Source organism: Helianthus annuus, chromosome 5, assembly GCF_002127325.2.
Source record: "Helianthus annuus cultivar XRQ/B chromosome 5, HanXRQr2.0-SUNRISE, whole genome shotgun sequence".
Lineage (NCBI taxonomy): Eukaryota > Viridiplantae > Streptophyta > Magnoliopsida > Asterales > Asteraceae > Helianthus > Helianthus annuus.
The window spans coordinates 83,750,111-83,763,238 of NC_035437.2; the positions used below are offsets into that span (position 1 = coordinate 83,750,111).

The 13,128-nt window shown below is 39.7% G+C and overlaps 1 protein-coding gene and 1 non-coding gene across 2 annotated transcripts; both read left to right on the forward strand.

The window, feature by feature from the left end:
• The first annotated feature begins 487 nt into the window (after positions 1-487).
• On the forward strand, positions 488-1,306 carry LOC118492120. Its single transcript, XM_035989912.1, has one exon. It carries the CDS (start codon positions 488-490, stop codon positions 1,304-1,306), a length of 819 nt encoding a protein of 272 aa, XP_035845805.1.
• Positions 1,307-5,659: 4,353 nt separating this feature from the next.
• Positions 5,660-5,765, forward strand: LOC118492799. The gene has a single exon (XR_004894801.1). It is a non-coding gene; the product is annotated as a small nucleolar RNA R71 (small nucleolar RNA).
• The last annotated feature ends 7,363 nt before the right edge of the window (positions 5,766-13,128 follow it).

The following is a 13,128-nucleotide window of genomic DNA, read 5'->3' on the forward strand; positions in this document are numbered from 1 at the left end:
AAAGGGTGTAGCTCATCGTTTATTACGTTAATTCCTAAAATGAAGGACCCGGTGGAGTTAAAGAACTATAGGCCGATTAACCTTATTGGGATTGTTAGTAAGGTGGTATCCAAAGTCCTCACAAATCGGCTTAAATGTGTTATCGGGTCGGTTATCTCTGAATCTCAATCGGCCTTCCTAAAAGGTAATTATATTCTCGATGGCCCGTTTATAATCAATGAGTTATATAATTGGGGTAAGAAATATAAGAAAAAAGTGTTTTTTCTTAAGATTGATTTCGAGAAGGCTTATGATAACGTGAATTGGAATTTTTTTATCATTTATGAATCAAATGGGTTTTTCTCCGAGATGGTGCGGGTGGATAAAAGGTGTAGTGGAGTCGGCTAGATCCTCGATTCTTGTGAATGGTTCTCCGACGTTCGAATTTTAGTGCTCAAAAGGGATTAGACAAGGCGACCCGATTTCTCTGTTTCTTTTTATAATTGTCATGGAGGCTTTATCCTTCATGATTGAAAAGGAGAGAAGTGAAGGGATTTTTTCAGGTATTCAAACTCCTTTGAACGGACCAATGGTTTCTCATTTGTTTTATGCGAATGATGTTATTATTTTGGGGGACTGGTCTAATAGCAATATTGCTAATATGGTTAGAATTCTTCAGGTCTTTCATATATGCTCCGTTTTAAAGATCAACATTGCTAATTCTAATTTATATGCGATTGGAGTTTCTAACGGGCAGATAAAGAACATGGCCGAGGTTATTGGGTGTCAAGCTGATGAGTTTCCGTTCAGGTACCTTGGATTGATAGTGGGTGCTAATATGAACAGGGTCTCTAATTGGAAGCCGATGTACAATTTAGTTGATGCGAGATTGGCGAAATGGAATGCGGCTTTGCTTTCTATCGGAGGAAGAATCACCTTAATTAGGTCGGTTTTGGAATGCCTTCCGAACTATTATTTTTCTCTTTATAAAGCTCCGGTTCAAGTTGTAAAGGATATTGAAGCAAAAATAAGGAATTTTTTATGGGGTGGTAGTAACTCGGTGAGCATGGTCCATTGGGTGGCTTGGGACCGGGTGGCTATGCCTTTGGATAAAGGAGGATTGGCCCTAAACAAACTAAAGAACATTAATATTTCCTTGTTGGTTAAATGGGGTTGGCGTTTTAAGGTGGACAAAGACAAACTGTGGGTTAAAGTGATAGAAGCGGTTCACAAGTCGAGATCTAATTGGGATGTTTTTCCGGTAAAAAAAAGTATGGGGGGGGGGTTGGTGCAATATAGTGAATCTGATGGAAAAGACATTGGTTGACAGTGTGCCAGTTAAGAACTTATTCAAAGGAGAAGTTGGGTCTGGTGATGCGATTAGGTTTTGTACGGACCCTTGGCTGAGTGATGGGCCCTAAAGAACCAATTCCCTGCGCTTTTTAATCTTGAAGTGAACAAGGATTGCTTGGTTAGTGAGAGGATCTCAAACAATAATACGGGTTTAAGATATGCTTGGCAGTGGTGTAGATCGGTGGGGGTGGGTGCGGAGACGGACGAGTTGGTGGGTCTGATCACCTTGCTTCATGGTGTCGAGTTAAAAGATGTAAAAGACAGTTGGGTTTGGACGGGAGCTTCGGATAACCAGTTTAGTGTGGGCGTTGTCAAGAGGTATTTAAACAAAAATATTGGTTTGGCTGCCGGTTTCTTTCCAGGTTGGTGCAAGTGGATCCCAAGTAAATGTAATGTGTTTACGTGGAGACTGGGATTGGATAGATTGGCTACAATGGATGCGTTAAAGAGAAGAAACATTGACAGGGGTGATCCTTCTTGTGTGTTATGCGGCGAAGGAGAAGAATCGGTGGAGCATTTGTTTACATCTTGTAGGTATTGCGTCGATGTCATGGCTGATTATTAGCATGTGGTGTAAGATTCCTAATATTTTGGTCTTTTCGGTTAAGGATTTGCTGGAGTATCACGATCACATTGGATTAAAAGGGAATAAAAAATTGGTGGTGCAAGGGATTATCAGGATTGGTTGTTGGAGTGTCTGGAAGGCTAGAAACGAGGCTAGATTTAATAACTCGGTTGTCAAGTTAGAAGGGATTATTCGGGAGATAAAATCGGTGTGTTTTTTGTGGTTAAATAGTAGAGTAAAGAATATAGAGATTAGTTGGAAAGATTTGTGTAAATTTATTAATATGTAGTCCTTGTTGTAAGTGTTTTTGGTGCCGTCTCGGTTTGAGGTTTTCGCTTGTTTAATGAAGTTCACTTTTCAAAAAAAAAAAAAAGAAAACAAAAACAAAAAAAAAAACAAAAAAAAAAACAAAAAAAAAAAAAAAAAAACAAATAGCTTGCATGAAAAAGAGTTGACTTGCCTTGAGAACTGAATTATGGGAATCACCTACCTTCAAATAAATTAAAGACGAAACACTTTCTCCCTTCTATAAATATTTCATCAAAATCAAAATTAAAAAAATTCGATTCAAATGTTTCAGTACCATACTTTAATGATTTAGGGGCTGTTTGACAACTTCTAAATGTTTAAATGCTGAATAAATAAAAGGTCTAAACTATTAAGTGATAGTAAGAGGTCTGAACTATTAACAGCCAGTATAATGTTTAAATATTTAGAGTCAAATGTCTGACTAATTCAAATTAGAGGTCTTAACTATTTAAACTAAGTATAATGCTTAATCATTCAGAGGCAAATGTATAAACCATTCAAACATCTGCTTGCGAAACAAACAGTCTGAACCAATAAGAGCTGAACCAGTAAGAGATTTGAACATTAAGAGTCGTGTTAAAAGCTAAACAAACAACCACTTAATATTACTACATAAATTTAAACAATGAGAAGTCAAGCTTACTTTTTTAAGGATTGTTAAGAGGTCCTGTTAAGAGTGATATCTATTATTCAAACCAAATCAAAATTAAAAAAAAGATGTGAATAAAAACACATTTTCAAAAAATGAAGCACATGAACTGTTCCATAGTAAACAAACACAAAATAACCTGATAGAAGTGAAACTGATTGGCCCATTCTGTACATTGTGAATTTGAGGCATTATTTCCCCTTTTTAAGATCTATATGTCCCTACTGTATGATTGTAGATATGAATTTAGAGCTTATAGGCTTGTTAACACCCCGAACCATGAATCAAGCATCTCCAACAACAATAAATCCTAACTTCCTCCCAAAAACAGCAAAACTACCAGAATCAAAATATAACTCTTGCCTTGACCAGCATGGTAACAGACAAAAACAACAATGATCGTTTCCTTAGCAAAGACAAAAACAACAGCTGGCAGACAGAATAGAGGCAGTGACGAGACGAAGGTGAGAGTAGAGGGGGAAGTTTAGTGGAGGGAAGGGAAATAGGTGAAATTTTTGAGGGAAGGTATAAGATGCGAGTTAACCACATCTTTTGCTTCTTTCTGCACTAGTGTGTATTCTTTTATCTTCTCCTTCAGTACTTCGTATTCAAGTTTCACATACCTAATTGTTCAACAAAAGAAATGTAGCACATTAATGATTTGCATAGTGCTACTGTCACACTAAAATGTAGATAAATCAACCAGAGTTGTATTAAATACTAAGAATCCTACTAGTTGTTAGGGTTGATCTCAAGGGCTTTCTGATATCGAGCTCTACAAGATCCAGATCAACTACATTGATGTAAGCTTGGGCCCTCTGATACAGAGCCTTCACGTTTGCACTCTCAAGTTCCAATACTGCATGAGTTAAGGTCATTGCCCCTTGTTACATCATATAAACAAAAAACATAAGATACCTAGTTACAAGTAGCATAGAGGTGGTAATTGTTGATCCTTTTTTATATACAGGACAGTTTGGGTTACATAATTTTGTAATTATCTTATCATATTTGGCAGATGGAAAGCTAACATAATAAATGATTTAAAGAATTTGGGCAAGAAATCTTTCCCAGTCAACTCAACCAGACCCATTTAAAAATATGCATGTTCATATCTCAAACCTATTTTGACCCGTTACTAAACTTAGCCCATCCTACCCACCCATTTTGCCACCTCTTGATATATTATATGTGTTGATAGAATGTTTGTCCAACGCACCTTGGTGTACAGCTTTTCCACTTGCATGTACTCTTTCAATTTCAACTGATAGGTGGCGTTATTAAGATTGCAATTAATCTTCAATGCTTTTATTTGTTTCTTCTCCTCTTCTTCAAAATTAGTATCATACTCGATGTACTTGGCAGCCTAAAATTAGAAGGTAGATTTAGCCACCATATGACTCGGTGGGTAATCAAATACACTCTTGCTTGACCCCATATGTTTTTCTTCACGGTCCGGTGGGTGCTTTTTTCTCATTCGTTGTAACACATTTTTCACACAATCACTAGACTCACCACCCTTCCTCTCAATAGACTCATAACTAATCCCTCCAGTTTGAACATCAAAATACAACCTACGGTTCTTTTCGGTCATGGTAATAATCTCGTCTCTACAATTAATTTGAGCATTTGCTGCGTATAGAAACGGTCGACCTAAAATTACCCTTTGTTGTGATGCCATATTGGTAGAAGCATAGTCCAAAACTAGGAAATCCACCGGGTATTCAAATTCTCCCAACCGAATCTTAACATTCCTAACCATTCCCCGTGGACGCCTCCAACTTCCATCCGCTAAGCTCACCATGGTGTCTATACCTTCGAGTGGACCAAAGTCGTACATATCGTATAGATCGCTTGGTAGCACACTCACGCTTGCCCCGTAGTCCAACAATGCGTGAGGGATTTTTAATTTACCCACACGGATAGGCACGATTGGCACTCCATACTCTTTATCATTCTCGACTTCGGCATCTTTTTCTAAACCTGCATTCACTTGATACGAAGAAGTTAGCAATGTTTCATTAAACTTAGTATTTGGAACGGTGCTTACCACATTGATGTTAATGCTTTTTATGTTCTTGGGATTTGGCACCGTATCACTCGGTAGCTGGCCTTTTGCTTTCTTTAACATCGCCACGTCACTTGCAAGTTGACCCATTTGAGTGGTCAACGATTGGATGCTTTTGTCACGAACCTCGTCCTTTTGCATCCGAACCTCATCACGTTGGTTCATTCGTTGCATCTCCATTTGCATCGCCTTCAACATCTCCATCATCTCATTTCCACCCGAAGAGCTTTGACCCGTTTGATATTGCCTTTGAAATCCTTGGTTTCCTTGGAAATTCGGGTTGGCTTGATTTGAAGAGTTTCCATATCTAAAGTTCGGGTGGTTCCTCAATCCGGGGTGGTAGGTATTAGAATTCATGTTGTTGTAGTTCCTACCACCTCCCCCTTGACCTTGACCTTGAACCGCATGAACTTCCTCGTATTGCCCGTCCAACATCCCTTGGCAATTTTCAGCCGCATGACCTATTTCATTACACAAAGCACAAACATCATATATTTGGTTAGTGGTTTGAACATTACCATCATCTATGGCATGCACTTGCGGTCGGGTAGTGGTCGGTCGGGCTCTTCTTGAAGCTTGAGCTTTCCTCTTTGACGTAGTTGCCATGCTTTCCAAGAACTCCCAATCTTCATTCTCATAGTTTGTTCCAAAAGTCCCACCGGTGATAGACATCAAATCGCGTGCGTCTTCGGCACTCAACCCCTCATGAAAGGCATTCATTAACTCCCACAATTCGATTCCACGGTGAGGGCAATTCTTTATCATCATATTGAATCGTTCAAACGCTTCATGGAACATCTCACCATGTTGTTGTTGGAAGCTCCTCAACCCCTTTCTAGCATCATTGGTCTTTTGGGCGGTATAGAATTCGTCTAAGAAAGTTTGTTGCATTTCCCCCCAAGTGTAAATAGATGCCGAAGGCAAAGTGTAGAACCACTTCTTTGCCTTATCCTCCAAAGAAAACTGAAATAAGACCAACTTCACTTCATCGGCCGAAAAACCTTGACTCCCAAAAGTGTTGCAAATTGAGTCATAGGCCTCTAAATGGAAATACGGCTCCTCCGTTGCTAACCCTTTGTACTTCGGTAAACTTTGCAACGAGTTTGTTCTTACTTCAAAAGTTCTCCCTTGGTTGTTGTGAGGGATAACCACCGGCGAAGGGTTTTGAGTAATGATTGGCCTGAAATGTGCCTCTATCCCCCTTGCTTGTTCCCTAAGATGCCTTCTTGGAACACCCAATCGACCCCTTGGACGAATAGGACCCATTGGTCTTGGTGTGACACCTGTGTCACCGCGACCATCAAACAAATACCAAGCCGATGAAATATTGTATTTCATACTTGGGATCTTGTATAAATATGTGTATGTTTTGCACATATCAATTATTGTTCAATTTCAAACTCTACATTGCTTTCTAGAGCATTATACGCAAACTGGTGCGTAAACGTACTCAGTTTAATGCGACAAATTCTCTAGAACATCAACATATACTCAACATACCTTAAATAACCTTTACATAACTTAGAAATAAGTTTTGAAGGCTTGGGTATAGCAAAAACAAGTTAATTCGCTTACAGGGACTAAACTTGACAAACTGCGAAAGTATGCCAATTTGAACTGTAACGAACATTCCGGAACATGTTCATAAGTTAAACATACCCTAAATATCCTCTACATAGCTTAGAAATAGGCTTTGAGGTGTTTGGTATGCTAAAACAAACTTTTGGATCATTTAGGGACTAAAAGTGTCAAAAAGTGCACAAGTTTGCACTTTCGCGCATAACTTACGTTCTGAATACATCCGGACATCCAAAAATTTATGTAAGCATCCTTATATTATGCCTTAGTGTTGGGCATGAGAAAAATCCATTCGTCGCGTCATTTGGATCGTCTTTCGCGCTTATGCGCATTCCGTCGTAATTAAGCGAACATCGCAATCATACGGCCAAACGAACCGACATCCGGAATATTTTTGAGCATATTTCATGTCCCCTACACTTTAACTTCATCTTAGAGCCTTGAAATGAGGTTAACGGGGCTTAAACGTGCCAAAAATGGGCCAAAATACGTGTTTCTGAAGTGCAGGGACCAAAATTGTAAATTCTGATCTGTGAACCTTAGGCGGGGCGCGTAAGGATTTACCAAATCCTTACGCGGGGCGCGTGAGACTGTCAGACAGAAAAATCTTTGCATTTAATGCAGTTTGGCCTTTCGTTCGATCAAGGGGCAACGCCCTTTCACCCAATCAGGAGCCAAGGGCCAAGTTCTGACTTACCACAAGAATTTGACAAGTGTACGCTCGAGATCGCGGCACGATATTCGATAAACGATCCTAACGGTTCCACTTTTCCTATAAATACCCCCCCTTTGTTCCAAAAACCCACAAAATCTGATCTTAAGGCTCTAAGTTGGAACCATTGTTCCATACCTGAGCTATTTGATCTAGATTAGCACTCGGGGACCTTCCGTAAGTCTTCTTTCGCTCTTTTATCGCTTTTTGAGTCCGAAAGTCAACGTTTTGTTGACTTTCTGCATTGACCAGCTTATGGTCGATGCGAAGTTCATGGAACTTCATAACGTGAGCGTGATCACGATGGTTATAGTCTGTAGTGACTATACCTACTGATCACCACGTTAACTAGGCTCAGTGACGAGTCGTAGTTTCGGCCAAAATGTGCATTCTTGCATATTTTGTAACCAAACTACTCGTGAGCATCAAAGCCGTTTGCTTTGATGCCAAACCTGTTTTCTAAACTTAGTTAAGCATGTTCTAACATGCTTAGCTCGTCACTTTTAGTTTAGTGCTTACATAGGGTCGTAAGGTAAGCGATCTAAACCATCGCTTATACTTTCGAACCCGACCCATTTGGTCGATCATTAGGATCCGACCAAACACATAAGCTACCTTCCGAGGTTATACCTTGTGGTCGCGATGTTAGGCGTTCCGAACGCGTTCTACGCGAACGACGCGTTAGAGTAGCATAAGCTACCTAAACGGGTCGTGATGGGCCGTAGGCACTTAGGTTAAGTTTCATTTTAGTATGTAGGCTTTGTTAAGCCATATTACACGAGTCTCCATACTCGTTTGGTTTACGAACCGGCATACTATCCGATCCTTCCGATTTTGGTCCGGTATATTAACATAGCTACCTATTAGGTGCCGCTTGATATTCCGTGATCTAGCATTGTTTGTTTATTACACAAGAACTCCAAAGCAATCTCAGGTGAGTACATTGAACCCCTCTTTTACTGTTTTCCAAACTCTTTTGGGGTGAAACACATGTGCCTACTTGCTACTTTTATGCTTTCCGGTTTTCACATCATATACTACTATGTTCGATAGTACATATATAGTACATGATTTCATTGTGTTTATGCTATGTATGCCCATTGTACGCGTACTTAGTACATTGCATTACTGTTGCATATGCTCATCCAGCATATGAACACATTACACTACATTTTGAACCGTTGTACTCTACAATACATTTCATGCTACGTACGCCCATTGTGTGCATACGTAGTACATTGTTTCACATTGCATTACTGTTGCATATGCTCATCCAGCATATGAACACATTACACTACATTTTGAACCGTTGTACTCTACAATACATTTCATGCTACGTACGCCCATTGTGTGCATACGTAGTACATTGTTTCACATAGCATTACTGTTGCATATGCTCATCCAGCATATGGACACATTACACTACATTTTGAACCGTTGTACTCTACAATACATTTCATGCTACGTACGCCCATTGTGTGCATACGTAGTACATTGTTTCACATTGCATTTCTGTTGCATATGCTCATCCAGCATATAAACACATTATACTACATTTTGAACCGTTGTAACCATTTGACTATACATAAGCATTTCTACCGTTGTTAAACATTTCATCTTGATGGTTTGGTTTGAGTAAGTGATTTAAGTTACGAGGCATGTGTAATATGATACAAGCATGGTAGATACGCCGCTGGTACTTCCTATATATAAGTATTGGTATGGTATTACATATCGTAGCGTTATTTGAATCATTTCAATTTGAGACATAGAACATTTTATACAAATAACACGCTTTTCACAAGACATTGATTTACAAGCAACAAATCTTATACAAACTCTTTTTACATGGTTATCCAGTTAACCATGCATTGTTCTCTTATTTATACATATCATTTGATCTTACCGTTTTTCAAATGATTTACAAGACAAAGCAAAATACGAGGTTCATGACTAAACATTTTCTCAAACTCAAGTCATGAATTCCGTTTTCACAAAACCAATGTATCTCACAGGCATTTTTATGCTGACGTACCTATTTTCACATGTGTTTTCAGGAGATGATGCATAGGACTTATCAAGACATACTTAGGCGGACCTGTGCCTTAGTGACTTAAAATGAGACAAGAACTAGTTAATTTATGTTATGTACACTTTGATTCTTGTTTAGACAATGTAAACTTTCATGTTTGAGTTATAAAACGAAACTTCATTTGCCATGGATTTGAAACAATTGATTCTGTTACAACACTCCCCGACGTTTCCGCCACGTTTTGTATGTTCTACGTGGTCGGGGTGTGACAGAAAAGATGGTATCAGAGCCAATGGTTATAGGGAATTAGGTTATTAGTAATGCTTTGACCTAGTCTATAACCTTCCTAGGAACCTAACGCGAGTTTAATTGCGTTTAGTCACAAAACAATACCGTCACCTACCCTTAGGCGACGACCACAACAAGAACATAAATTTCAAAACCGCCTTGAAAGCTAATCATCTGTTCTAGGATGATTGATTACTAGGTTTTGAACCCTCTATTGTAAGGTTTTGAACCCTTTGTTATAAGGTTTTGAACCCCTTTGAATTTTCAAAACTCCCGTCAAAGTTTTGGGTCCTAAATAGTGTGAACACGTGCGAACTGGAAGGGTGAATGCCTGTACCCTGGGTTTTCTGTCTAAGGTTAGAGTGTTCGTACAAATCCGCATAATCGGACCAGTCACTCTTACCTGGGAACTCTTGGGGTGAGTGTCCACTTATAGGCGAGCATGTCTTCGCGATACACTATGAGGATCTATTTGCTTTGATTCAGCCCTGGTGTTGTTTGTTTACTTCATGATTCAAACAAGTGACCATCAACCGTGATTATGGTAAGTGATTGTAACATCCTATTCTTACCCAATACCATTTTATTTGTTTCCTTTCATGTTTTCCTCTTTTAGAATGCCTCCTCGACGCGAACACCAGATAGCAACTGCCGAGCTGGCAGAAATTATTGCGCAGCAGATGGCTGCTCAATTCCCAAATCTCTTTGCTCAATGGAACCAAGCCAACAACAACAACAATGGTACATGCAATTTCAAGAACTTTAACTCGGCTAAACCACTCAAGTTTAGTGGTTTTGAGGGAGCAACTGGGCTTCTCCAATGGTTCGAGAGCATCGAGAATACCTTTCGCCACGTGCAGTGTCCGGAAAATCGCAAGGTCGAGTTTTCTTCGAGTGTGTTTCAGAAGAGGGCTCTTACATGGTGGAACGGGGTAATGAGAGACCGTGGTGCAGATGTTGCTCTAGCACAAACATGGGCTGAACTGAGAGCACTTATGATGAGAGAGTTTTGTCCTCGTCATGAACAACGAGCGTTGGAGAAGGAGTTTGATGATTTGAAACAAGATAGTGGCGAACACAGGGCATATACTGATAGGTTTGAGGAGTTGAGTCTACTTTGCCCGACTATGGTCGCCCCACTCGACAAGGCTATCGAAAGGTACATCGACGGCCTGCCTGACTCGGTACAAGACATTGTCACTGGTAGCAACCCTACCACACTCCGTCAGGCCATTGAGCTATCTGCAACCTTGACTGAATCGCAGATCAGAAAGCATAAACTTTTTTGAAAAGGTGACAAGAAATCGGCCGGGGAATCGAACCCAATCGAGGAATCAAAGACCATGGATGAACAGACTGAATCTCCTAAGAAGTCAAGGAAGCGAAAGGCTTCTCAGAACTTCGCCGTGGTCGCTCACAATGGTCAAGCCGTCCCCAACCAACCAGCTCAACCCCCTGCTAGAAAACCATACAATGGAACTGCACCCTTGTGCCACCAATGTAGCCTCCATCATCACGCTAATGTACAGTGCCGCAAATGCCAAACTTGTGGACTCATAGGCCATACAACAAGAATCTGCCCAGCTGCAGCTGCACCAAACCAAGCTGGCAACAATCCCGCTCAAGGTCGTTTCCTACCAGGTTCTTGTTTCAACTGTGGCGAGATGGGTCATTTCCGAAGAAATTGCCCAAAGCTTGCTAATGCAAATCCAGCACAAGGATGATCACCCGACTGACTAGAAGACAACATCGTTTAGAAATAATCATGTCTTATGTATTAAGTTTCTTTTGTTGTCAAGATCCAAGGAACAGTTGATATCGTTGTTTATAAATAAATCTTTCATTTACATTGCAATGTATTTCTATGGTTGCATGTATAAACGACATATCCCTTGCAATACCGACAATCAAGGAACCGTATTCCTTGAAGAACAAACTACCCCCAAAATTCTCCCATTCTATAATCGCTTGCGTCTTCCACGGAATTCCTAAGTACCCGTTTATTCTAAGGAAACGAAGTACAAGGCGCAGGTTACAACACAAGACGAATACCCAAGGTACCACTATAAATCCTTAATAGGGTACCTAGGAATTTCCCGTAAGTCTTTAATTGTTGTATACCTTCATTGGAATGTGGTGATTCCTTGTAATCAAAAATCGAATTTTGGGAGATCTTTCTATCTTCTCAGATAGATTCCAGTGAACATTGAGATCTGTCGACAGGTTTCCATATCCGTATTCAATCGATAACAAGTTAATAACAAATTATGATCAAATTAAACAATTATGTGACCATGTGCTTATGTGTTTCCTTATGTATTGTTGTGTGATCCAAATTATGTTATCCAAATCTTCGTAGAATCTTACATATCCGTGTACAAGAGATTCATAGTAGGATGCCCAAAGGTATTACTTAAAATCCTCAATGGACTTCTATGTTATAGTTAAGTCCCTCGGATTATAAAGTACTACTTCATAATTAGACCCCTTGAGTGGTCTAGCTAAACAGATTCATCCAAAAATCTGGTTAGGGATATCATGTGATGATATAGCTGAAAGGACTCCGTGGTGGCCTAACCAAGAGGATCCCCTGTCGATCTAATTAAAAGGAACCGATGGAAGTCTAGTCACCCTCGTCACAAGTTTGATATCCTTCCCCAAAACATTACAAAACAAACTGTGCGGACTGTGCAAGGGATTACGTAATTATGGATGCATACATAATTATGGAATTTAGTGCACAGAAATCACAGCAAGTTCTGTCATGTGTCTAGAGTTAACCCTATTCATTTCCAATTCTGATGAAGCATCCGTTGAGGAAAAATGAACTAGCTATTCATTTTTCGCTTCTAAAGAATATCCGTTGAGGAAATGAATACCCGTTTATCCTTCATTTCCAAATCTGAAGAATACCCGTCGAGGAAAATGACCCCGTTTGTTCATTTTCGTCCTGAAGATTTATCCGTTGAGTAAATGAATATCCGTTTATCCTTCATTTCCAAATCTGAAGAATACCCGTTGAAGATGACCCCGTTTGTTCATTTTCGTTTCTGAAGATTATCCGTTGAGGAAATGAATATCCGTTGTGTAATCCTTCATTTCCAACTCTGAGGAAGCAACCGTTGAAGATGACTCCGTTAGCTCATTTTCGTTTCTGAAGATTTATCCGTTGAGGAAATGAATATCCGTTGTGTAATCCTTCATTTCCAACTCTGAGGAAGCAACCGTTGAAGATGACTCCGTTAGTTCATTTTCGTTTCTGAAGATTATCAGTTGAGGAAATGAATATCCGTTGTGTAATACTTCATTTCCAACTCTGAGGAAGCAACCGTTGAAGATGACCCCGTTTGTTCATTTTCTTTTCTGAAGATTATCCGTTGAGGAAATGAATATCCATTGTGTAATACTTCATTTCCAACTCTGAGGAAGCAACCGTTGAAGATGACCCCGTTTGTTCATTTTCGTTTCTGAAGATTATCCGTTGAGGAAATGAATATCCGTTGTGTAATACTTCATTTCCAACTCTGAGGAAGCAACCGTTGAAGATGACCCCGTTTGTTCATTTTCGTTTCTGAAGATTTTCCGTTGAGGAAAT